We start from the raw sequence: 26,006 nt of genomic DNA on the forward strand, positions 1-26,006 counted from the left end.
CCGGTCTCATAGCAACACCGCAGCCGCTGCAGCGTCTGAGGCCAAAGTGCTCCATGCACCGTCCCCAAGGGGACACAGAGTACCTGTAGATGCAGGGTCCTGTCCCTGATGATACTCAGTCTCCTGTCCGTCAGAATCCCACAGGGGCTGCGGAGGGAGCCCGGTCCCAGTGCCTGGATGACCGGTTAGGATCCCACTTCTCCCAGAGCCCCTAAGGGATGGGGAAGGAAAACGGCATGTGGCTCCAGCCTTTGTACCCGCAATGGGTACCTCAACCTTAACAACACCGCAGACTCAGTGGGGTGAGAAGGGAGCATGCCGGGAGCCCTGTTAGGGGCCCTCTTTTCTTCCATCCGATACAATCAGCAGCTGCTGCTGACTAAAATGGGAGCATGAGTGAATGTGTGCCTCCTTCAACACAAAGCATAAAACTGATGGGCCCGTGATGCACGGGAGGGTGTATAGGCAGAGGGGAGGGGTTACACTTTTTAAAGTGTAATACTTTGTGTGGCCTCCGGAGGCAGTAGCTATACACCCCAATTGTCTGGGTCTCCCAATGGAGCGACAAAGAAATGGCGCCGGAGTGAGGAGGGGGGGGCGGGGTTTAGCCCAAGAGCGGGAATCCGGAGGGCCAAGGAGAGATACAGGGGAGGGAAACATCTCCTCAGAGAGGAGTGTCCTCCCCTCTGCTGAACGGCCGGTGGGCGGCGCCGCACTGTTCCCCTGCAAGACTGACATGCAGGGGGACTGAAACCGAAACTAGGCCGCAACTGAAGCCGGGGCCTAGATTTTGACATGCGGCCGACGAGCAGGCACCCTCGGCGCGGTTCTCAGGAAAAACCCAGAGAACCGGCCGGAATTCACAGCAAAGTCAAAAGACACACTCTCCCCTTAATAAATGTACCCGGGACCCCTGAAAAACGTCTCAATACTTAGCTTTTGAGACCTAGTGCCAGGTCCCTGGGGGGGGTGGTTAAACGCTCCGTCCGGCAGGATCCTGACAGGGCTGCGGATGGAGACCGGTCTCCTGCAAAGCAGAGAGGACCGTGATGGCTCCCACTTCAAGCCAGAGCCTCAGAGGATGGTGAAGGAGCGCGGCATGTGAAGGCTCCAGCCTTGTAAAGTCAACCTTAACAGCACCGCCGACACAGTGGGGTGAGAAGGGACATGCCGGGGGTCCAGACTGGACCCGCTTTTCTTCCATATCTTTGAAATCAAAAATCTTAAAAATTAAAAATCAGAGAATGCATGTGTGTGTGTGACCTCCTGAACACAAAGCATTGTGTGTGTGTGACCTCCTGAACACAAAGCATTGAACTGGTTAGATTGTCATCCAGGGGGTGTATATAGCACGGAGGGAGGAGCTACACGTTTGAGTGTAGTACTTTGTGTGTCCTCCGGAGGCAGAAGCTATACACCCATGGTCTGGGTCTCCCATAAGGAACGATGAAGAAAGGTAAACCAACGAAAGCACAAGAATTATACAAAGGTGGATGCGAATGGCTCTAACGAGATCCAATTTATTTAGGGATCATTCCACGGGACCTAAAAGGTGAGGGGACAAAAGGAGGGAAGAACAATATCTCCATTAAGGTTTTAGGCCGAAACCACCTTGGGAAGAAATGAGGGCACTGGCTGCAAGACTACCTTGTCCTGGTGAAAGATGAGGAAGGGAGACGGGCATGTGAGACCTGCCAGCTCACAAACTCGTCAAAGGTTACCAGAAAGAAGGGAATTTTGTTTACTTACCGTAAATTCCTTTTCTTCTAGCTCCTATTGGGAGACCCAGACAATTGGGTGTATAGCTTCTGCCTCCGGAGGCCACACAAAGTATTACACTTTAAAAAGTGTAACCCCTCCCCTCTGCCTATACACCCTCCCGTGGACCACGGGCTCCTCAGTTTTGGTGCAAAAGCAGGAAGGAGGAAACTTATAAATTGGTCTAGGGTAAATTCAATCCGAAGGATGTTCGGAGAACTGAAGACCATAACCCAAAAGAACAGCCAGCCCAAAGGGCACAGGGGTGGGTGCTGGGTCTCCCAATAGGAGCTAGAAGAAAAGGAATTTACGGTAAGTAAACAAAATTCCCTTCTTCTTTGTCGCTCCATTGGGAGACCCAGACAATTGGGACGTCCAAGAGCAGTCCCTGGGTGGGTAAAAATACCTCAATAAGAAGAGCCGAAAACGGCCCCCTGTTACAGGTGGACAACCGCCGTCTGAAGGACTCGCCTACCTAGACTGGCGTCTGCCGAACCATAGGTATGCACTTGATAGTGCTTTGTGAAAGTGTGCAGACTAGACCACGTAGCTGCCTGACACACCTGCTGAACCGTTGCCCGGTGCCGCAATGACGCCCGGTGACGCACCTACAGCTCTGGTAGAATGGCCTTTCAGCCCTGAAGGGAGCGGAAGCTCCGAAGAACGGTAGGCCTCAAGAATCGGTTCCTTGATCCACCGAGCCAAGGTCGACTTGGAGGCCTGAGAGTCCATACGCTGGCCAGCGACAAGGACAAAAAGCGCATCTGAACGGCGTAGGGGCGCCGTGCGAGACACGTAGAACCGGAGTGCTCTCACTAGATCGAAAGAGTGCACAACCTTTTCACCCTGGTGAATTGGATTAGGGCAACAGGAAGGCAAGGAGATATCCTGATTTAGATGAAAAGGAGATACCACCTTAGAGAGAAATTCCGGGACAGGACGAAGAACCAGCTTATCCTGGTGGAAAACCCGGAAGGGAGCCTTGCATGACAGCGCCGCAAGCTCAGACCCTCTCTGAAGAGAAGTGACTGTCACCAGGAAGGCCACCTTCTGAGAAAGACGGGAGAGAGAGACCTCCCGCAGCAGCTCAAAAGGCGGCTTTTGAAGAGTCGTCAGGACTCTGCCAAGATCCCAGGGTTCCAACGGACGTTTGTAAGGTGGAACCATGTGGCAGCCCCCCTGCAGGAACGTGCGGACCTGCGGAAGCCTGGCTAGACGCTTTTGAAAGAAAAACACGGAGAGCGTGGAGACTTGGCCCTAGAGAGAGAGCCGAGGGACAAACCCTTGTCCATTCCAAATTGTAGGAATGAAAGGAATGTGGGAAAGGCAAACGGCCATGGAGGAAAGCCGTTATCAGCGCACCAGGATAGAAAGACTTGCCAAGACCTGTAATAGATCTTGGCTGACGTTGGCTTCCTGGCTTGTCTCGTGGTGGCAATGACATCCTGAGATAACCCTGAAGACTCTAGGAGTCAGGGGCCAATGGCCACCTAGTCAAGTTGAGGGCCACAGAACTCAGATGGAAAAAACGGGCCTTGTGACAGCAAGTCTGGGCGATCTGGAAGTGCCCACGGTTGACCCACCGTGAGATGCCACAGATCCGGATACCACGACCGTCTCGGCCAGTCTGGAGCGACGAGAATCGGACCTGATCCTGCGTAGTACCCTGGGCAACATCGCCAGAGGGGGAAACACATAAGGCAGTCGAAACTGCGACCAATCCTGGACTAAGGCATCCGCTGCCAGAGGTCTGTGATCCTGAGACCGTGCCATGAAGGCCGGGACCTTGAGAGATCGACGTCCTGCGTTCCTCAGCGGCCCTGACGACTGAAAAAAAATCTGCTTCCCAGTTTTCTACGCCCGGGATGTGAACTGCGGAGATGGTGGAGCCTGTGGTTTCCACCCACTGCAGAATCCGCCGGACTTCCTGGAAGGCTTGACGACTGCGAGTGCCGCCTTGGTTCGCGAACGGCACTGCCTCCATAGCTGCAACCATCTTCCCCAGGAAGTGCCTGAGGCGCCTTAAGGGGTGTGACTGACTCCGAAGAAGTGATTGCACCCCCGCCTGCAGAGAAAGCTGTTTGTCCCTGGAGAGTCGCCAGAGCGACGGCAAGGCTTTGTTGACACGCCGCCTGAGAAGGGGCCCAGAGGTTCTGAAGAAACGAGCCACAGGACGAGAACTGAACTCTATCCTGTAACCATGAGACAGAATGTCTCTCACCCATCGGTCTTGAACTTGTGGCCACCAGGCGCCGCCAAAGCGGAAGAGCCTGCCACCGACCGGGGATGCGGCTAGGGGAGGCCGAGAGTCATGAGGAGGCAGTTTTGGAGGCAGTGCCCCCTGCGGCCTTTTGGGGTCGTGACGTGGGCCGCCACGCATATGAGTTCCTCTGGCCTTTCTCCGGCCTGTTGGACGAAGAAGAATGTGGCTTGGCGGAGGGACGAAAGGACCGAAACCTCGATTGGATTTTGCTGAGGTCTCTTAGGTTTGGACTGGGGTAAGGAGGAGACCTTTCCCTTGGATTCCTAATAATATCATCCAATCGTTCGCCAAATAAACGGTCGCCAGAAAAAGGCAAACCAGTTAAGAACCTTTTTGAAGCAGAGTCTGGTTCCCATTCGCGCAGCCACATGGCCCTGCGAACTGCCATGGAGTTAGCATATGCTACAGCCGTGCGGCTAGTGGAGTCCAGGACGGCGTTCATGGCGCAGGACGAAAAGGCTGATGCCCGAGAGTCAAAGACGGAACATGCGGAGCAAAATTCCATGTGACAGCATTAAACTCCTTCAGACAAGCCTAGATTGCTTGGAGAGCCCACACGGCTGCAAAGGCCGGGGCGAAAGACGTGCCCGTGGCCTCATAGATGGACTTCACCAAGAGCTCTATCTGTCTGTCAGTGGCATCCTTCAGTGATGAGCCATTTGCAACAGACACAACAGACCTAGTAGCCAATTTGGAGACTGGAGGATCCATCTTGGGAGAATGAGCCCAACTCTTAACGACTTCAGATGGAAAGGGGTAACACGTGTCAGTGTGTTGTTTAACCCAGCGCTTGTCCGGGACCGCTCCGGGTTTTTGGACAGCATCCCTGAAGTTAGAGTGATCAAAAAACGTATTGCGCGTACGTTTGGGGAACCGAAACTGGTGTTTCTCCTGCTGAGAAGCAGACTCCTCTACAGGAGGAGGCGGAGGAGAGCGAACCAGCACCTGGTTGATGGACGAGATAAGATCATTTACTAAAGGCGTCCCCCTTAGGAGTATCAAGGATAAGGGTGAAGTCAGGGCCAGAGCCCTGAGATCCCCCGTCCGCCTCGTCTTCCTGAGAGTCCTCAAGCTGGGATCCCTAGCAGCGTGAGGAAGTCGGGGAAGAGTCCCAGCGAGACCGCTTAGCCGGTCTTGGACTGCGGTCCGGGCAGGAGTCCTCCGCCTGAGACCTAGGGCTCAACCTGGGAGCGCGCTGCGGCGCTAACCAAGCGAGGCCTGGATGAGACAAGCTACAGGGTCAGGGCCTGTGAAAGGTCAGGGCCTGTGAAAGGTCCGGTCTGGACTGCAATGCCTCAAGGAGCCAAGAAGACCATTTGATCATATGAAAAAGACTGAGGGCCAACACCTGTGACTCTGTCCCTGCAGCCTGCTCAGGGGGAGCAGGGGGGGTCTACATGAGCCGAGGGGCCCACCAGTGCCCGAGGCTCCGGCTGAGCAAGCGAGGCAGGAGTCGAGCATTGCTCACAGTGAGGGTAGGTGGATCCCGCAGGTAACATAGCCCCACAAGAGGTACAGACCGCGAGAAAAACCTGTGCCTGTTGTCTCCTAGGAGAGTGACCACTGAAGGTAAATGTGAAAAGAAAAGGGGATACAGTCTGTCTGAACAGAAATATATATAATATATACATATGCATCCGGCACCCTAGGGGGACCAGCACCGGGTGCTGTGTTCACCCTGAGAAGCACCCACCGGCAGAATGCCAGAAAAATGGCCGCCGGAGTTCTCAGGGGAGGAGTGGGGCCGAGAGCGGCGCCAGCAAAGAGCGGGAGTCTGGGTTCCCCACAGTGGTCAGTGAGGGGGGGGGAGGAAGACATGCAGGATGTTCCAGCCCTCACATCCGACCTCATTTCGGTAATCCCGTCCTTACCCCTGACAGGCAGGCCCAGGGGCGGGATTTTCGCGACTAGGCCACGGTGAAGCCAGGGACTAAATTTGAGACCGCGCCCGACAAGCAGGCCCGGAAGTCCACGTGCCTCCCCAGCTTTACGACTACCGCGGCTTCCGGGAAGAAGGTGCGCTTCCTGTACAGTCCCCAATGGGGACACAGAGTACCTTTAAGTAGCAGGGCCCGGTCCCTGGGGTTGAAAAGGCTGCGGTCCAGCAGGTTCCACCAGGGGCTGCGGATGGAGCACGGTCCCAGTAAATGGATGACCGCTCAGGATCCCACTTCTCCCAGAGCCGCATAAGGGATGGTGAAGGAGACTGCATGTGGCTCCAGCCGTTGTACCCGCAATGGGTACCTCAACCTTAACAACACCGCCGACATAGTGGGGTGAGAAGGGAGCATGCCGGGGACCCCGTGGGGGGTCCTCTTTTCTTCCAACCGACAACTAAGTTATGAGAATGCATGAGTGGATGTGTGCCTCCTTCCACACAAAGCATAAAACTGAGGAGCCCGTGGTCCATGGGAGGGTGTATAGGCAGAGGGGAGGGGTTACACTTTTTAAAGTGTAATACTTTTTGTGGCCTCCGGAGGCAGAAGCTATACACCCAATTGTCTGGGTCTCCCAATGGAGCGACAAAGAAAGTAACTTTCCAGGTGAGAAAGGACAGCGGGATCTCCAGAAGTAAGAATGTAGCAGAGCGTCCAAAACCAAATTTGAAGTACAGTGGTACCTCGCTTAACGAGTAACCCACTTAACGAGAATTTCGCTTAACAAGCAAAGCTTTCTGTAAATTTGTAACCCGCTTTACGAGAAAGCTTTGCTGTACGAGCGAAATTCTCACCGCACACACTTCCTGTTACATACATCCAACCGCTCTAACCCACACTTGCAGTCCACACACACACACACACACACAGTATTATGCTCACCTTACCTTCCATTCCACCGCTGGGCTCACGGTTCTTGTAGTTCCCGGGGACATCGCAGCGAACTACAAGTACCATGAGGCCAGCGGCGGAACGGAAGTTAAGGTGAGCATATAATATGTGTACCTTCCGTTTCATCCCCGGTCTCCTGGGTCCTGTAGTGCGCCGCTCCGCTCCACTCTACTCCACTCCAGGCATCAGCATCCATAGAGACGAAGCAGGAACTTCCTGGTTCCTGTCACCGCTACTCAAAGGCAGCGCGCTGGCAGGAAGTTCCGCCCTCGACAGCAAGTCCCAGGAGACCGGCGATGGAACGGAAGGTAAGGTGAGCATATAATATGTGCGTGTGCATGTGTGCTTGTGTGTGTTTGTACATGTTTGTGTGCGTTTGTGCATGTGTGGAATGGTAGAATAGGGGACCAGGATGGGACATTTAACACATTGTGGAACGAATTGTCAGCATTGCAATGATTTCCTATGGGAAATCTTGCTCTGCTGAACGAGTAACTTGATTAACAAGCACAGTCCCAGAACGGATTGTTCTCATTAAGCAAGGTTCCACTGTACCATGCTTCCACAGAAGGCTGGTAAGGGGGAACAGAGTGAGCTACGCCCTGAAGATAAATCTGAACCTGAGAGCAGCAGGCCACATTTTTCAGGAACAGTTTAGGGAAGCAAGACTTGACCTTCGATGGAACTAAGGGCAAGACCAGACTCCAGGCCCAACTAAGGCAGCCACAATCCTTCGGATTGATTTTACCCTAGACCAATTTATAAGTTTTCTCCTTCCTGCTTTTGCACCAAAACTGAGGAGCCCGTGACCCACGGGAGGGTGTATAGGCAGAGGGGAGGGGTTACACTTTTTAAAGTGTAATACTTTGTGTGGCCTCCGGAGGCAGAAGCTATACACCCAATTGTCTGGGTCTCCCAATGGAGCGACAAAGAATGCTTTCAGGCACAAATCATGGTCTGAACGACTAGATCAGAGAACCCCAAGGCCTTCAGGACCACAGCTTTAAAAGCCATGTGGTTAAATTGAGAGACCGTGAATTCTGGTGGAAGAGGGGACCCTGTGAAAGCAGGTCGAAGCGATCTAGCAGTTTCCATAGGATATCTGCAAGCAGGTTGACCAGTTCCGCATACCTGGGTTTTCTGGAGCAATAAGGATGACCAGAACACCTTGCTTGACTTGACAAGGAAGTGAGATAGTTTGGTCCAGGGCAGGGACAGTCCTGTTCAATCAATCCAGGAAAGCGAGCTGTAGAGGGCTGGTATGCCTCCAAGGCGGATACTATATTGAATAAAACAGCCATGGAAAAGCATAGGGACCATGGGCGTGGTGGTCTTAACAGAGAAATGCCCTGGCAAAGAGCTGACATATTTTCTGTTGGAAAAAACTCTTGCTAGTTTTGTGTCGAAAAGCACGCCCAGGAAGAAATAAAGTATAGCACTTAAACCGTGGTGACGGAAAAAAAAACAAAAAATGCTATCTCCTTGAGGTAGAGTAAAGAAAGCCAACAACATGTTCATGTAAGTCATGTCTGCAAATTGCGAATATGTCTGGTTCTGTTTGCAGCTCTGTGTGCTCATCACAAATACAGACGGGTGCAGGAGCTGCCTGGTGCATCAGTCGTGCTAGACAAATATATGCTGTGATTTTCATCGCTTGTGTGCATTAACATGTAGCCTAACATATATCAATGTGCTTGTCTTTTGTGCAGTTTGTATGGTGACTGAAAATACAGCGGTCTGAAGGTGGCCCAAAAGTAAGCAGAGTGAGTCAAAATTGCCAAAAACAATGGTGCTTGAAGTTAACCGCCTGTCACAGGTATTCTCGTCACTGGCCACAAGCAGAAGTGACATAATTACAAGCATTGTGATCCACGTGACGTATTTGGTGCACACACTCTTCCATGACACACAGCGACAGGACTACAGAACGGCCCCATAGCCGATTCCCATAGACGACAACTTCTTCTAATTCGGAGTGTTTGTGCCAGTTATAATAAAGACACTTATACTTACCTCTGGTGCCAGAGCCGTTCCAACGATTTCTGCATTCAGTCTCCTGGGGCTCATGTGACTTTGTTACATAACACGACCACTACAGCCAGTTAGTGTGGACTTCACTCTCCCTGCTTTACCAGCTTACCTTTCCTCAGTCTCATCATCTTCATCAACCCAAGCGGGTTTCTTGTTTGGGACGTCAATATCCTTTTCATCATCAGAGTCGCTCTCTAGAAGATCACCGCTGAGATCAGCTCTGGCCTACAAGACATAAAAAACACACAGCAATGAGACACAAGCAGAGGACTGGTTTAAAAACGGTCATTTTTGACCACCATAAGAAGACATAGGGTGGCGGTACACAAGACGATTTATCGTGCGATCGTACCCGCCCTCGTTGTTTGTGCGTCATGGGCAATTTGCTGCCCGTGGCTTACAAAGTTGTTAACCCCCGTCACACAACTCCCGAACGACCTCGCTGTGGGCGGCAAACATCCTCTTCCTGAAGGGGGAGGGACGTGCGGCGTCACAAGCGAAGTCACACAGCGGCCGCCCAATAGAAGCGGAGGGGCGGAGATGAGCGGGACGTAACATCCCGCCCACCTCTTTCCTTCCGCATTGCTGCCGGGATGCAGGTAAGCTGTGTTTGTCGTTCCCGGGGTGTCACACGGAGCGATGTGTGCTGCCTCGGGAACGACGAATAACCAGCGCGCAGGAGGAACGACTTTATGAAAATGAACGACGTGTCAACGAGCAACGATAAGGTATTTTTGCTCATTCACAGTCGTTCATAGCTGTCACACACTACGATATCTCTAACGATGTCGGATGTGCGTCACGGAATCCCTGACCCCAACGACATATCGCCCGATATACCGTAGCGTGTGACGCCGCCCTTAGTGTGAACACACCCCTAAAGGGATTATAGTTAGTAAAAAACATGACTACCTCTTCTGCTTTATTAAATTAAATGGGCTGAATTGCAATAACAAATACATCCGGCAAAAAGAGGTAGTGTTGTTTTTGGAATAAGGAAGCCAAGTAGTTCTAATCTCTGACAACCCTTTAGTCAGTTTTTATTTTTCATAAAAAAAAAATACCTTGGAATTATTGAGAAGTCTGTCCACAAATTCATCCTCCCCACCAAAGATCAAATCCTCCAAACATTTCTCTTCATCTGGTTTGATAGCCAGTGCCTCCAAGTTTCTAGTCTTCAGTTTCTCTTCTCGTCTCTTGCTCTCCAGGAGCTTTGCAGTAGCTGACTTTTTGCGAGAAGAGCCATGGCCCTTGCCGCTCTTACGTTTTGCTGAATTATCCTGCTCGGTATTTTTGGGAGGAGGTTCACGACCTTCATGGCTGTCGCGTTTTGATGACAGCATTTCACTTGACAGCTACAACAAAAGACAAAAGCATTCTTGAAGCTTCAGTTCAACACTGAGCATTTAACAATTTTGGTAAGGCCTTCTTCACACGTCCGTATTAAGTCCGTCCGTGAACAAAGGGGTACTGGTGTCATCAGTGTTTTGGATCACTGTCATCAGTGTGACATTTGTTTCCGTTTTTACCATCAATGTGTTTTGGGTATGTGTGGTATCTGAAGAAAAAACGGATGCACACATATTGGAAACACTGATGTGTGAAGGAGACCTAAACCAGTGATGTTGCTACATGATCATTGGGGTCCCAGAATTTGATCCTTAGCAATCATAGAATGATGATCCTAGTGATATGTCATTACTTTATAAAAGATAATGAAATCTAGATGTTGATAACAGAGCGCTCTATAGTGTGATACTCTAGGTAGGAACAGAGGTAAGTGCTGGTTACCCTCATCTGGTGGAGTTGTGACTGGCACAAATCCTACGTGGGTATGAAGAAAGAGAGCTTCTGCTGCCCTGTGGCTGGTGGAGGACTCCACCATGAAATATTGGATTCAGTTGGCTAAAACATGTTAGATCGGCTGTGCTGCTGAAATATACCGGTTCTTTAATAGCGAGGAGATTTGATTTTTTTTAAATCACAACACATAACGCAGTACAGATGTTCTCAAGTGGAAAAAAAAAACCCAAACAAATGTCAAATAACAATAAGGTTATGTGCCCACGCTGCGGATTTACCGCGGATTTTCCGAAAATCTGCAGCAGCAGCACTTCCAAGCCATTTCAATGGCATTTTGGAAATGCTGTGTCCATGCTGCGGATTTTTCCGCGGCGGATTTGCCGCGGATTTTGATCCGGAAAAATCTGCAGCATGTCAATTATTGTTGCGGATTTTGGGTATAGAATGGGGAAAAAAAAATCCGCATCAAAATCCGCGGTAAATCCGCGGCAAAAATAAGGTGCGGATTAGCCGCGAAAGTCGCGGATTTTCATGCAGAAAAATCCACAGGTACATTCTACCGTGGACACATAGCCTAAAGGAGCCAGGCACTTCAACGAGTTGTGGATTGAAAGGAAAAAAAAAAAAAAAAACTAACAAAACTTATTGTTAAAGCATTGGTTTTCTCCAGCAGCGCAGCCCATCTAATGCGTTTTATCCAACAGGATCCGCTTTATAAGATAGGAATCCCCTTTACAGTGCTGGGATCATAGTCAGCTCCAGTCCGGGCACATTCAGCAGGAACACGTGTGTATTACAGGCAATGACTGCTGTGGGTGGCACGGGTGTACCTTGAAGCCATCTTTGTGATGTAACCACATGTCCGGATGCAGTAAATAACACCTGCATGGACACTTCTCCAAATTTTCTATGTTGACCTAGACATGCGTGGTAATAATGACCGCAGAGTGGAATAATATTCCTATCACAGTGGGAGATATTAGCAAAGTATTGGCACATAATGAGTTAACTTGAGTTAAATCCAAGTGGGTGTTTTCGAGGGGTGAGTACTTCTTTTCCTGCATAACATACACTTCGATTAACTAAAATTAAACTTATTAGATGCCAAACACCGATCGCCAATATCTAAGCAATGGAGATGCAAAATAAAAAAAAAAAAAAAAAAATATGTTTTACTTCACTTTGCAGCCCTGATTAAATCACATGTCCCGCTCAAATGTGGCAAATGATCCTCCTTAGCACCATCTGATAGCACCTTTCAGAAGCTGTGAAATGACATATATACACATATATATATATATATCTCATTAACAATGTAGGATAAATAACAGGATCTCTTCTTAGTTTGCACTATTGCAAAAGTGGCAACATTTTTTTTTTTTTTTTAAAGCGATAACTGGGAACAATGTATGTAAAGAAGAAAAGTTCCCATTTACTAGAAATGGTAGACGGGACGGGGTGCCCAAACCTTATAAATACACCAGGCTGAACTCACAGCGCCAGATACACTACTCATTAAAAGTTAGGGATATTTGGCTTTCGGGTGAAATTTATGGAAATGTAAAAAGTTCACGCTACAGTGATATTTTATCATGAAAATAGGGCATTTAAGTAGAAGTATGCAAAGGTGATTTCCTCACCTCAAACTATTTATTGAAACAAAAGTCAACTACAGTGGTGGGTATTCCCTTGCCTCTCCCACCACCTCCCCGCCCCCTCCCCCCCAAAAAAAATTGTCAATGTCTCAATAACTTGTCATGTGGCCTTGAGCATTAATTAAAGCTTGACAACGACGTCTCCTACTGTTCACAAGTGGAGTTATTTTCTGCTGAGATATGACATCCCACTCTTCCTGAATGGTGGCCCTCGGGTTATCATGGTTCTGGGGTACCAAATTATGAGACTGCACAATCACTCAGCTGGTCCTATAGGTTTTCTATGGGATTCAGATCTGCAGAAAGTGCAGCTGCTCCATTCGAGGTACCCCAGATTCCAACAGCTGTTCTCTATTGATGTGACCTCGAGGATCTGGAGCATTGTCATCTATGAAGATGAAATTAGGCCTGTGTTGTTCATGCAAAGGCACAAAGACTGGATTAATGAGGTTATTCAAGTAGTAGGGGCTTGTTACTGTACCATTCACAAAGTGTGGGGAAGTTCTGTATTGACTAGACACACCTGCCCACACTAAGACCACCATCAAAGGCATGTCTGGTGACAAAATTGTCTGTGAATAGAGCTCTCCTTCACGTCTCCAACATCATTGGCGACCATTATATCTGCTCAGCGTGAATCAACTTTCATCAATGAATAGCACTAAGGCTCTGTGCGCACTGGGAAATGAAATTTCCTTGCGTAAATTCCGCATGCTCTCAAAGATTACCGCACCCGCAGTAAAAAAACCGCGGGAAACCGCACCCGAAAACCGCATGCGGTTTGCTGCGGTTTTACCGCGGCATTGTTCGCGGTATTGCCGAGGTTTTGCCGCGTGCGGGTTGGGATGTGCTTTATTGCATTCAATGCAATAAAGCACATTGAAGAAAAAAAAAAAATACATTTAATTCTGATAGTGGATAGACAGAAGAATAGATAGAGGGATAGATAGATAGATAGATAGATGACAGATCGCTGCATTTCCCACGGTCGGCAGTGAGTTCACATTACCGGCCGTGGGAAATGACCGGTAATTACCTCTGCTGTCTGCTGCATTCAGCTCTGTGTCTAACAGTCGCGGCTGGATGGAAGCAGTGCAGGACGCAGGAGCCGGAGCTGTGGATTACGCCGGAGCTTTGTTTGGGGGGGTTAATAAAATGGTGAACGAGGCTTGTTGGTTTTATTTAAAATAAAGGATTTTTCTGTGTCTGTGTTTTATTCACTTTACTTACGGGTTGATCATGTCAGCTGTCACATAGACGCTGCCATGATCAAGCCTGGAGTTAATGGCGGTGGTCCCCCATCACCATTAACCCCTTGTATTACCTTGCCACCACTGCTACACGGTGGCAAGAAGAGCCGAGGACACGCCGGTATTGTCGCATAATGCATGCGACAGTGCCGGGGCAGCTGCGGCTGATATTCTCGGCTGCGGGAGGGGGAGTGAGGCGGGGGACATTATCCCTGCCCCTCTCCCTCCCCAGCCTGAGAATACCAGGCCGCCGCTGTGTGCTTACCTCGGCTGGACGGTAAATATGCAGCGGAGCCCACGTTCTTTGTTTTCTATATTTCCGTTTTCTTTCTATGTGTGTTCTATGTGTCTGTGTCTATGTGTTCTATGTCTGTGATGTCTGTGTGTGTGTGTGTGTGTGATCTGTGTGTGTTTACTCTCTGCACGGCTTCCTCTTCCTGTAATGACATCACTTCCCTGCAAAACCGCAGACAGGCGATGTACATTACCGGAGGTAAACCGCGAAATACCGCAGGGAATAACGCAGGAAAACGCAGTGAACCGCACAGAATTTGCTGCCTGCGTTATTCCCTGCGGGATTTCATGATTAACATTGAGTCAATGGAGTGAAATCCCGCAGCGATGTGCGGAAAAGAAGTGACATGCACTTGTTTTTGCTGCGGGATTCCCGCAGCAAAACATGCAGCTGTCAAATTCCGCCCAGTGCGCACAGGATTTTTTTTCTCCATAGGATTTGCTGGTGATTCACTGCAGAGATGTTATGAACATTTTCTGCAGCGAAACATGCAGCAAATCCGCGGAAAATCCGAGGCAAAATCCGGTAAGTGCGCACATAGCCTAAGGGTCATTGGTCCCCAAGTCCATTGTAGAGGATGCCGGTGCCTGGCCGTGTGGTTAGGCACCCTTGCTGGTTGTCTAGCACGCAGACCATGCTGATATAAACTGGTCTGAAGTTACACTTGGATTCCTTTCACCTCTCGTAAATGTGCCTGGAGTTGTGTGGCATTCATCATCTGGTTCCATAGGGCATTGTTCACATCATTGTGTTATGTGGCCAAAGGATGGTCACTTCTCTGCCTTTCTGTGACTCTTAAAGTCTCTTGTAGCAACCTGCTGATGACACTGTCACTTTAAGCTCTGTGACCACTTTCAACGGAGAACATCATGCTTGAAGACTGGCAATAGTGAGCTACTCTTGATCAATTGTTAGGGGTCGTCTTTGTCTCATGATGATGAGGACGGTTTAAATGCTAATTCTAATTGAACCACAAAATTTATTGGGTAACTCATGGATCAAACACCTGTTTTGAACTTTGCCTTTAAGCTCCTTATTAGAGAACAGTAAGTTGTGCAAAAAATACTGAAACACTGAACAGTTGGACATGTTTATTCAAAAGATTAGAGAAGGTCACATTAAATTCACCTGAAAGGTTAGAGGGCATTTTAATATCATCCTGAACTTTCACCTGAGAGCCAAATATCCCTAACTTTTTGTGAGTAGTGTATAATCTAAGCTGCATTACTAAATCAGGTGTGGCACCCTGTGCCTAGTCGCCACAGATAACTACGTGTATATTGCCATCTGTATAACATGTATTGTAAGCCTTAAGGCCGCTTTACACGCTGCGATATCGGTACCGATATCGCTAGCGTGGGTACCCGCCCCCATCTGTTGTGCGACATGGGCAAATCGCTGCCCGTGCCGCACAACATCGCCCAGACCTGTTACACATACTTACCTGCCCGGCCACGTCGCTGTGACCGGTGATCCGCCTCCTTTCTAAGGGGGCGGTTTTGTTCAGCATCACAGCGACGTCACAGCTGCGTCACTGAACCGCCGCCAAATAGAAGCGGAGGGGCGGAGATGAGCGGGACGTACATCCCGCCCACCTCCTTCCTTCCGCATTGTGGCCGGGAGGCAGGTAAGGAGAGGTTCCTCGTTTCTGCGGTGTCACACGGAGTGGTGTGCTGCCGCAGGAACGAGGAACAACATCGTTACTGCTGCAGTAACTATTTTTGAGAATGGACCCCCATGTCACCGATGAGCGACTGTGCACGTTTTTGCAACGATGCGAAATCGCTCATAGTTGTCACACGCAACGGCATCGCTAATACGGCCGGATGTGCGTCACCAATCCCTGACCCAAACGAGTTCGCATTAGCAATGTCGTAGCGTGTAAAGCCCCCTTTAGGCTGCTTTCACACATCCGGTTTTTGCAGTGCGGCTCAATCCGGCTCAAAAACCTATGCAACGGATGCGGCGAAAAAAAAACGGATCCGTTGCATACGTTTTTCCATGCGGCCTGTTCGTTTTTTGCCGGATGCGGCTTGATACTGAGCATGCGCAGTGCAAAAAAAAACGCATCCGGCGTCCATAGGCTTGCATTGTAATTTGCACCACATTGCGCCGGATGCGCAATGCGTTTTTTTTGCCGCACAAAAAAACTGCCAGGCAACGTTCCATCCGGCCGCCGCATGGGCTAAATATGCCGCATCCGGCAAAAACCGGACGCAACGCACGCCAATGCGGCACAATACGGCGCTAATGCAAGTCTATGCAGAAAAAAACGCAACCGGCGGCAAAAAAGAATTTTGTTTACTTACCGTAAATTTTTTTTCTTATAGTTCCGTATTGGGAGACCCAGACATTGGGTGTATAGCTTCTGCCTCCGGAGGACACACAAAGTACTACACCTAAAAGTGTAGCTCCTCCCTCTGAGCTTATACACACCCTGGATAACCAAATCTAGCCAGTTTAGTGCAAAAGCTGAAGGAGAAAAGCCACCCACAAGTAGAGATATAGCAAGAACCGGAACAACCGGAGCCTCTGTCTACAACAACAGCCGGTGATAACACGCGGAACAAGAAACTGCCAACAGGCAACAGGGAGGGTGCTGGGTCTCCCAATACGGAACTATAAGAAAAAGAATTTACGGTAAGTAAACAAAATTCTCTTTTTCTTTATCGTTCCTATGGGAGACCCAGACATTGGGACGTCTCAAAGCAGTCCATGGGTGGGAATAAACAGAAAACTGGGAAGTAAGCAGAACCTAACTTCACAAATGGGCGACAGCCGCCTGAAGGATGCGTCTGCCCAAGCTCGCATCTGCCGAAGCATGAAAAGGTATGCAGACTTGTCCAAGTGGCAGCCTGACAGACCTGCTGAGCCGTAGCCTGGTGCCTAAAAGCCCAAGAGACACTAACAGCTCTGGTCGAGTGTGCCTTGATCCCCGGCGGGGGAGGCACCAGAGTACACTGGTAGGCATCGGAAATAGCCGACCTAATCCAACGAGCTAAGGTCGGCTTAGAAGCAGAGAGGCCCTTGCGCCGACCTGTGGTTAGCACAAAGAGAGAGGTGCACCGCCTAATAACAGCGGTGCGAGACACATAGATCCGGAGCGCCCGCACCAGATCCAAAGTATGCAACGCTTTTTCAAAGCGATGAACAGGAGCCGGACAAAAGGAAGGCAGGGAAATGTCCTGGTTAAGGTGGAAAGGAGAAACCAACTTAGGGAGAAAGTCCGGAGTCGGACGGAGAACCACCTTGTCTTGATGAAAAACCAAAAAAGGTGACTCCGAAGAGAGCGCAGCCAAATCAGAGACTCTCCTGAGGGAAGTTATGGCCACTAGAAAGACCACTTTCTGTGAAAGACGAGACAAAGAAACCTCCCTAAGAGGCTCAAAGGGGGGTTTCTGCAAGGCCGTGAGGACCAGATTGAGGTCCCAGGGATCCTGAGGGATAGTCCTAGCTGCAGACCGGACTGTAGAAAGGACAGGAGGGTCGGCAAGGAAAAAGGCCAAGGAGCATGGCCGGAAGAGCGACACCAGGACAGGAAAATTCTCCAGGTCCTGTGATAGATTTTGGCCGAGGAAGACTTCCGAGCCCGAGTCATAGTGGAGATGACTTCAGGAGGAATACCAGAAGTCGTCAAGATCCAGGACTCAAGAGCCACGCCGTCAATCTGAGAGCCGCAGAATTCTGGCGGAAAAAACGGACCTTGAGAGAGAAGGTCTGGACGGTCCGGGAGATGCCACGGCACCTCTATGGACAGATGGAGCAGGTCTGGGTACCAAGCTCGCCTGGGCCAGTCCGGAGCAATGAGGATGACCCGACGGCCCTCCATTCTGATCTTGCGCAGGACTCTGGGCAAGAGAGCTAGAGGGGGAAAACACGTAGGACAGACGAAACTGGGACCAATCTTGAACCAGAGCGTCCGCTGCAAAGGCCTGAGGATCATGGGAGCGAGCCACGTAAACGGAACCTTTTTGTTGTGCCGGGATGCCATTAGATCCACTTCCGGAGTGATCCACTTGCGGCAGATTGACCGAAACACTGTCGGATGCAGGGACCACTCGCCACTGTCCACGGTTTGACGGCTGAGATAATCTGCCTCCCAGTTTTCCACGCCTGGGATGTGGACTGCGGATATGGTGGACTTGGAGTCCTCCGTCCACTGAAGGATGCGTTGAACCTCCAGCATTGCCAGGCGGCTGCGTGTCCCACCTTGGTGATTGATGTAGGCAACCGCTGTCGCGTTGTCTGACTGGACTCGGATGTGCTTGCCCGCCAACAGGTGGTGAAAGGCTAAGAGAGCTAGAAGCACAACTCTGGTTTCCAGCACATTGATCGAGAGGGCTGACTTGGACGGAGTCCAAGTGCCCTGCGCTCTGTGGTGGAGATATACCGCTCCCCAGCCGGATAGACTGGCATCCGTGGTGAGAATCACCCAGGACGGGGCCAGGAAGGAGCGTCCCTGAGACAGAGAGAGGGGCCGAAGCCACCACTGAAGGGAGCCCCTGGTCTGTGGCGACAGAGCCACTAACCTGTGCAAGGAGGAAGTCCGCTTGTCCCAACAGCGGAGAATGTCCAGCTGCAGAGGACGCAGATGGAACTGGGCAAAGGGAACCGCCTCCATTGACGCCACCATCTGACCCAGCACCTGCATTAGGTGCCTGATGGAATGACGGCGGGGCCTCAGCAAAGAGCGCACCGCCAGATGGAGGGACTGCTGTTTGACTAAGGGCAGCTTCACAAGTGCCGGCAGAGTCTCGAATTGCATCCCTAGGTACGTGAGCTTCTGGGTCGGAGTCAGAGTGGATTTGGGCAGATTGACAAGCCACCCAAATTGGACTAGAGTGGCGAGAGTGAGCGAAACACTCCGCTGACAGTCTGCACTGGATGAAGCCTTGACTAGAAGGTCGTCCAAGTAAGGAATCACTGCCAACCCCTGGAGGTGCAGAACCGCAACCACTGCTGCCATGACCTTGGTGAATACTCGAGGAGCCGTGGCTAACCCGAAGGGGAGAGCCACGAATTGGAAATGTTCCTCTCAGATTGCAAAACGTAGCCAACGCTGGTGTGAAACTGCAATTGGCACATGCAGAAAGGCATCTCTGATGTCGATGGATGCTAGAAAATCTCCTTGGGTCATTGAGGCAATGACCGATCACAGAGATTCCATGCGAAAGTGCCGCACCTGAACATGCTTGTTGAGAAGCTTGAGATCCAGGATGGGCCGGAAGGAACCGTCCTTCTTGGGGACTAGGAAGAGATTTGAGTAGAAACCTCTGAAAAGTTCCCGTGCGGGAACCGGTACAATTACTCCGTTTGCCTGCAAGGATGCCACGGCCTGAGAGAAGGCGGCGGCCTTGGAGCAGGGGGGAGTGGACAGAAAAAATCTGTTTTGCGGGCTGGAAGAGAATTCTATCCTGTAGCCGTGGGAGATGATATCCCGCACCCACTGATCGGAGACGTGTTGAAACCATACGTCGCCAAAGTGGGAGAGCCTGCCACCGACCAAGGACGTTGCTGGCGCGGCCAGAAAGTCAAGAGGAGGCTGCCTTAGTGGCAGCAGCTCCTGCGGTCTTTTGAGGACGCGGCTTCGTGCGCCAGTTGGGTTTTTGGTCCTTGGCTGAGTTAGTGGACGAGGCCGAGGGCTTAGAGGATGACCAGTTGGAGGAACGAAAGGAACGAAACCTCGACTGGTTCCTGCCCTGGACAGTTTTCCTGGTTTTAGTTTGTGGCATGGAAGTACTCTTCCCGCCAGTAGCTTCCTTAATTTCATCCAGTTGTTCACCGAACAGCCTGGACCCAGCAAAAGGGAGCCCAGCAAGGTACTTCTTTGAAGAAGCGTCTGCCTTCCACTCTCGAAGCCACAAGATCCTACGGATAGCGAGGGGATTAGCCAAAGCCACCGCAGTGCGGTGAGAAGCTTCCAGCATGGCAGACATGGCATAGGATGAAAAAGCTGAAGCTTGGGAAGTTAAGGCAACCATTTTGGGCATAGATTCCCTGGTGAGGGAATGCATCTCCTCTAGAGAAGCAGAGATGGCTTTGAGAGCCCACACTGCTGCAAAAGATGGGGAGAACGAGGCCCTTGTGTGAGACATGCTGCTGAAGTGGGGGCTCTGAGCCAGAATGACCCCCAGAGAGTATATAAACAGGTCCACAACCGGAGGTTGTGGCTTACCAGACCGTTTGTGTGCCCTCCAGATCCCACAGCCCGGACCCCTAAGCAGCTTAGCAGGGATGCTGCAGCCAGCGCCGATCGCTGAGAGAACGCTGATAAAATAGCGCCGGAGCGAGGAAAGGGGGCGGGGCCAACCCTGAGAGCGGGATCTGGAGGGCCAAAGAGATTTACAGGGGAGGGGACATTTACTCAGAGAGGAGTGTCCCTCCCCTGTGCCGAACGGCCGCTGGGCGGAGCCGCACTGTCCCTCTGCATGATTGACATGCAAGGGCAGTGAAATCGAAACTAGGCCTCAGGCGAAGCCGGGGCCTAAATTTAAGCGATGCGGCCGGCGCGCAGGCTCCATCGGCGCGGTTCTCAGGTGACAACCAGAGAACCGGCCGGAAATGTCAGAACAGTTACACAGCACACTCTCCCCAACAATAAAGTACAAGGGACCCCCCGAATATAAACGTCTCAGATACTTAGCTTGTGAGACGCAGGGTTTCAAGCCCCTGGGGATGAGTGCTCCGTCCAGCAGGATCCTGAAGGGCTGCGGATGGAGACCGGCATCCTGCAAAGCAGGGAGAACCGTGCTGGCTACCACTTCAAGCCAGAGCCCGAGGGATGGTGAAGGAGCGCGGCATGTAAGGCTCCTCCTGAACACAAAGCAATGAACTGGCTAGATTTGGTTATCCAGGGGGTGTATATGCTCAGAGGGAGAAGCTACACTTTTTTAGTGTAGTACTTTGTGTGTCCTCCGGAGGCAGAAGCTATACACCCAATGTCTGGGTCTCCCATAGGAACGATAAAGAAAAAAGCGGTTGCGTTTTTTCTGCAAAGCGCCGTATTGTGCCGCTCAGCAAAAACCGGATGTGTGAAAGCAGCCTAAATGAGGATTTGGTTATCTCTGCTGCTCACAAAACACATTTTCTTACACTCCTGCACGATCAGTGGTGTTGTCACACAGGTGACCGCAAATCAGGCTGCGACTGAAGTGAGCCGCAGATGGTGGACTTACCCAAGTGACGTCACCGCTGATCACGGGGCTCAGTTCAGTCATGGCCTGAACCTCACAGCGGTGAACCCATGATGTCGCACGCTGTACTTCGGGGCCTGCAGCTGTGACGTCACCCGGGTTCAGTCTGATGGCGTGGCTCTTGTCTACACTCACAGCTGGTAGTCATGTTCTATGACGCTCGCTGTGACAGGACAGGGAGGTAGCAAGCTGAATTGCCGTGGGACCTTGTGTGGAATATGTCGGACCTGCAGAGATGTTTGGGGGTTTATAAAGTGGTGAAACAGGGGGCTTTTTGTATTTTATTTCAAATAAAGGATTTTTTGGTTGTTTGTGTTTATTTACTTTCACTTACAGATTAGTGATGGTGCTGGGGTCTCAGACGACTGCAATCACTAATATAGGTCTTAGTGGCAGCTGTGGGCTTCTATTAATTCCTTATTACACAGATTACCACCACACCATGGTAATGAGGAAGAGCTGAGTCCAGCATCAAAATTAGCTCATCTTCTGGATTCGCCACTTCTGGGGCGGTTGTGGGCTGCTATTGTTATGCTGGAAAGAGCCAAATAACGATGGCCATTCCCACCCTAACAACAATATCAGCTGCCAATTGTCTGCTGTACCTTGGATGGTTTTAGAAAAATGGGGGGGGTAGTACCCCCACTTTTGTTAAATAAATCAAAAACAGACAGCTACAGCAGACAGCTGAGGGTTGCAGCCTGCAGCTGTTCCTGTTATGGATACGAAAAACAGGGAACCCCTTGTCATTTTTTTTACAGAAAAAAAATAAAAATACAGCTGGCTATCCCTCTACTAAGCTATAAATGTTATTTTTTTTTCTATCTATTTTAACTATCAATTAACCTATCTTGTTAATCACACCCACATTATAGGTGTTTTTTTTCCCCACATTTCCAGGCTCTCTGTGACAAGGTGCACTTTTGGATGAAGTTTGTGTGTAGGAAAAAACTACAGCGGGCATATAGCCTACGTCGGTCATCACTGCACGCTGCTCTTAGGGCAGGACAAGGACCTGACAGCACCTAGAAGAAGCCATGTATAACAAGGACTGATATTTACCAGAAAGGACAGCACACTAGGATTTATGTATAGACTGTGACCTCCAAGTGCAGGACCCGGGGCAATTAGCCCATCACCCTGGGTGCCACATTCGGAAGGGGTTGACAGCTATACATAAAAAAGGCGTCCATCACTGGCTCCTTGCCACTGCATAAATAAAAATGATCTCAGCCTACGGACAGAGATCTCAGCACCGTGTCACTTGACCGCTGCAGACAATCAGCTGCTACAAACAACATACTTTTGCCCAGCCTTAAGAATAACTGTTCCAGACAGGGAAACATTACCCCGCAGCAGTCATGTGACATTGGTATGTTCACGTAAAGGGGCTGCTCGCTACCAGCACAAGCCCTTTATAAATGAAGCACTCACCCTCCAACAGAAATACCAGATTCCTGCCCACCAGGGATTTTCATTACCGGTCCAATTGGTAGGACATGTGAACCCTGCAGCCAATCAGCAGCAACTAATGGCTGTGCTCAGGTGGCCTAGCAATGACATCCATATTGTAGAAGTGGCGCAGTATTTAAGTTTACAAGGGCCTATTTCATAGAAAGTTTTCCATGTAGTGGACAACCCCTTTAAGAAAGGCACAGTAAAAGGAGGTGTGATTCTTTAAACCCATGCATCACCGTGAGCCCACTGATAAGGGACTGGCCAGGCCCTTTATACACGCACTCCTGGCATGAATAGCTAGTGCTCAGAATAGCTGCTAGCACCGGCTCAGGCAGGGCACAGCGGGGTGACCACATTGCGTCCCAGGAGAGCCGTCCATAGCCAGCACACCGTCAGGCAGCGCAGCGAACACAGCACTGACCAACACACTTACCTCCTCCAAACCACGTGGAGCTTCCTCTGACCTTTGAACCCCAAACCGGAACCCCGCCTCTTGCAGCTAGGACGCTGCGCTTCCGCCCCGCTCCTGCCTCTGCACCGCTCGTAATATTACCAGCACTATAGTACTGTACTCAGTAATGAACTGGGAGTCAGTGACTGGCGAGCCCCGCCCACATCCGACACTACTACAGAACGCAGTGCCAGTCTTCCGCCGGATGTAGGTGTGGCAAAGGGAAGACCGAATGAGAAGCTTCGGGGCGCGCAGGCGCAGTGGCGGCGTGCTGCTGGTTTTGTTGATGTTGTGCTAGAGTTCATTGTTTTTGTGCTGAGGTGCGATCACGTTTATCTGCCTGGCTTCCGCGGCGCTGGGAACTCACACACGGGACCTCCATGAGGGGCTGATGGAAAAGGCCAAGGAGCTGGTGAGTGGGGCAGGCTGGGCAGCAGGTTGGCTCTGCCCGCTTTGTTGTCATTCCTGTGCTGCAGTGAGGCCTGACTGGAGCAGAACCCCCGTGTGTGGTCTGTGAGGGGCAGCGAGGTGGTGAGTGGGCCTAGGGTGGCAGCGTGGACACGGCTTGTTATGGTCTGCACCCTACCAGCCACAGGTGGGCGCCTGCTGTCAGCAGCTGCTGCATTATGCCCTGTATATGCCCCTGACACCCATAGGTGGGCACCTACAGTCAGCAGCTGCTGCATTATGCCCTGTATATGCCCCTGCCAGCCTCAGGTGGGCACCTACAGTTAGCAGATGCTGCATTATGCCCTGTATATGCCCCTGCCAGCCTCAGGTGGGCACCTACAGTCAGCAGCTGCTGCATTATGCCCTGTATATGCCCCTGCCAGCCTCAGGTGGGCACCTACAGTCAGCAGCTGCTGCATTATGCCCTGTATATGCCCCTGCCAGCCTCAGGTGGGCACCTACAGTCAGCAGCTGCTGCATTATGCCCTGTATATGCCCCTGCCAGCCTCAGGTGGGCACCTACAGTCAGCAGCTGCTGCATTATGCCCTGTATATGCCCCTGCCAGCCTCAGGTGGGCACCTACAGTCAGCAGCTGCTGCATTATGCCCTGTATATGCCCCTGCCAGCCTCAGGTGGGCGCCTACAGTTAGCAGATGCTGCATTATGCCCTGTATATGCCCCTGCCAGCCTCATGTAGGCACCTGGAGCCACCAAATGCTGCAATATGCCCCTGACAGCCTCAGGTGGGCTCCTACAGTCAGGTTCTGCATTATGCCCTATATATGCCTTTGACAGCATCAAGTGGGTGCCTACAATCAGCAGGTGCTGCTGCACTATGCCTTATATATGCCTCTGACAGCCTCAGGTGGGCACCTAGATTCAGGTGCTGCATTATGCCCGGTATGTGCCATCTGCCAGAACATGTGCAGCAAGCTGCAGAATTCAGCCTTTCTATGGGTTTTCAGCGAGTGCTGTTCCTTTCTGTAGAGGCAGGATATCACCAATCTACATAGAAGTAACAGTGTGTGGTACAGTCTGGATATCACTGCAGAGCTGCAATCACACTTCTGTTGGCTCCAGATACCACACCTCCATTCACCCTTTACTGGTCCTGGTCACTTGCATTCTGGGACATGTTATAGTTTTAGTAGAGATTTCCAGATTTTGTACAATATCTTTGATATGAGAAAATAAATATCCTGATAAACATGGAGACTGTCCTGAAAAACTGCCAGCCAATTTATAAGCACAGCTCTGGACTATAATACAGGATGTAACTCTTTACAATAGAAGTAATGTAATAGAGAATGTACTGGAGGAGGAATGTATGTGTAGATGACTCCACCAGCTGAACTATGAGTGCAGCTCTAGGATGTAATAAAGGATGTACTGATGAAGGAATGCATGTGCAGATGACTTCACCAGCAGAACTATGAGTGCAGCTCTAGGATGTAATAAAGGATGTACTGTAATGTATGTGCAGAGTGACTATACCAGCTGAACTATGAGGGCAGCTCTGGAATGTATTAGAGGATGTACTGGATAAGGAATGTATGTGCAGCTTGACTCTATCAGCTGAATTATGAATGCAGCTCTGGAATGTAATAGAGGATGTACTGCAGGATGAATGTGTGTGTAGATGACTCCACTAGCTGAATAATGAGTGCAGCTCTGGACCCTAATACTGGTAATATCAGTGTAGAACTGAAGTAATGTCTTTAAAAAGTTACTCAATAACTTTCTAGCAATTGTAAAAAAAATTGTGTTCAAAGGTTAAAGGTGTTTTGATATCGTATAGCGAAAAATAAGGTGTCTCTTCCTCATTCTTCCGTACATGATTATAGCATTGGTGACTGCTATGAGGACAGCACTGGGTGACTATATGGACAGAGATTCTGAAGCCTGTATGGTCATTGTATATTTCTCTGCATGTGCTCTGGTCTGCTAATATTTCGAGGGCCCCAATAAGGCTAGCGGTCGCCTTTGATTTCACCAGTTAGGACACAATTTAAGTATATTGACACCTCCAGCACTGTACTTTTGGAGATGCTCTATATCTAGGCCAGCAGACGGGGATGTGCTGGTGGATGGGACAGGTCCCAAGTAGATCTGTGGGGGTGTAATAACATGACTACAGGCAGGTGTGGAGTGAAGAGTGTGTCCTCTTCTGTAGTTATCTGGACAGTCTGGTCTTGTACGGGTATGTGCGCACTAGGCGTTTTTTTTCACGCTGCGTTTATATGTGCGTTTTTGTCTCAAAAAACGCACCCACGGCTAAAAAACGCGGCAAAAACGCATGCGTTTTTTCCGCGATTTGGTGCGTTTTTTGCTGCGTTTTTGCTCACTGCGTTTTTAATTAGTGCACAATGCCATTAAAGATTGTTGATGAAAAAAAAAAAAAAAGGTCTGATGTCATTTCCTTCTTCAAAATGTTCATTGTATGCAGGAGAGCAGACAGCAGCTGCAGAACTACAAGGCTCAGCATCCCCCATTCACTAGTGTATGCAGGAGAGCAGACAGCAGCTGCAGAACTACAAGGCTCAGCATCCTCCATCCAGGACTGTATGCAG

The 26,006-nt window shown here is 50.4% G+C and overlaps 2 protein-coding genes across 5 annotated transcripts in view; one reads left to right on the forward strand and one right to left on the reverse strand.

Annotated features, from left to right (window-relative positions):
• The window catches only part of UTP18 (UTP18 small subunit processome component), a 106,292-nt gene extending 83,157 nt beyond the window's left edge, over window positions 1-23,135 (reverse strand). Inside the window, exons 1-3 of the mRNA XM_075349533.1 lie at window positions 22,968-23,135; window positions 9,945-10,235; window positions 8,990-9,105 (exon numbers count right to left, since the gene is read on the reverse strand). Of these exons, the coding sequence (XP_075205648.1) occupies window positions 8,990-9,105; window positions 9,945-10,223 (395 nt within the window). The 5' untranslated portion in view covers window positions 10,224-10,235; window positions 22,968-23,135. The remainder of the gene's footprint in view (window positions 1-8,989; window positions 9,106-9,944; window positions 10,236-22,967) is intronic.
• Window positions 23,136-23,264: 129 nt separating this feature from the next.
• The window catches only part of MBTD1 (mbt domain containing 1), a 170,111-nt gene continuing 167,369 nt past the window's right edge, over window positions 23,265-26,006 (forward strand). For all 4 annotated transcript variants that reach the window (XM_075349531.1, XM_075349529.1, XM_075349530.1 and 1 more), the window contains exon 1: window positions 23,265-23,397. In XM_075349531.1, the coding sequence (XP_075205646.1) occupies window positions 23,377-23,397 (21 nt within the window). In that variant the 5' untranslated portion in view covers window positions 23,265-23,376. The remainder of the gene's footprint in view (window positions 23,398-26,006) is intronic.

This window comes from Anomaloglossus baeobatrachus, chromosome 5 (genome assembly GCF_048569485.1).
Source record: "Anomaloglossus baeobatrachus isolate aAnoBae1 chromosome 5, aAnoBae1.hap1, whole genome shotgun sequence".
Lineage (NCBI taxonomy): Eukaryota > Metazoa > Chordata > Amphibia > Anura > Aromobatidae > Anomaloglossus > Anomaloglossus baeobatrachus.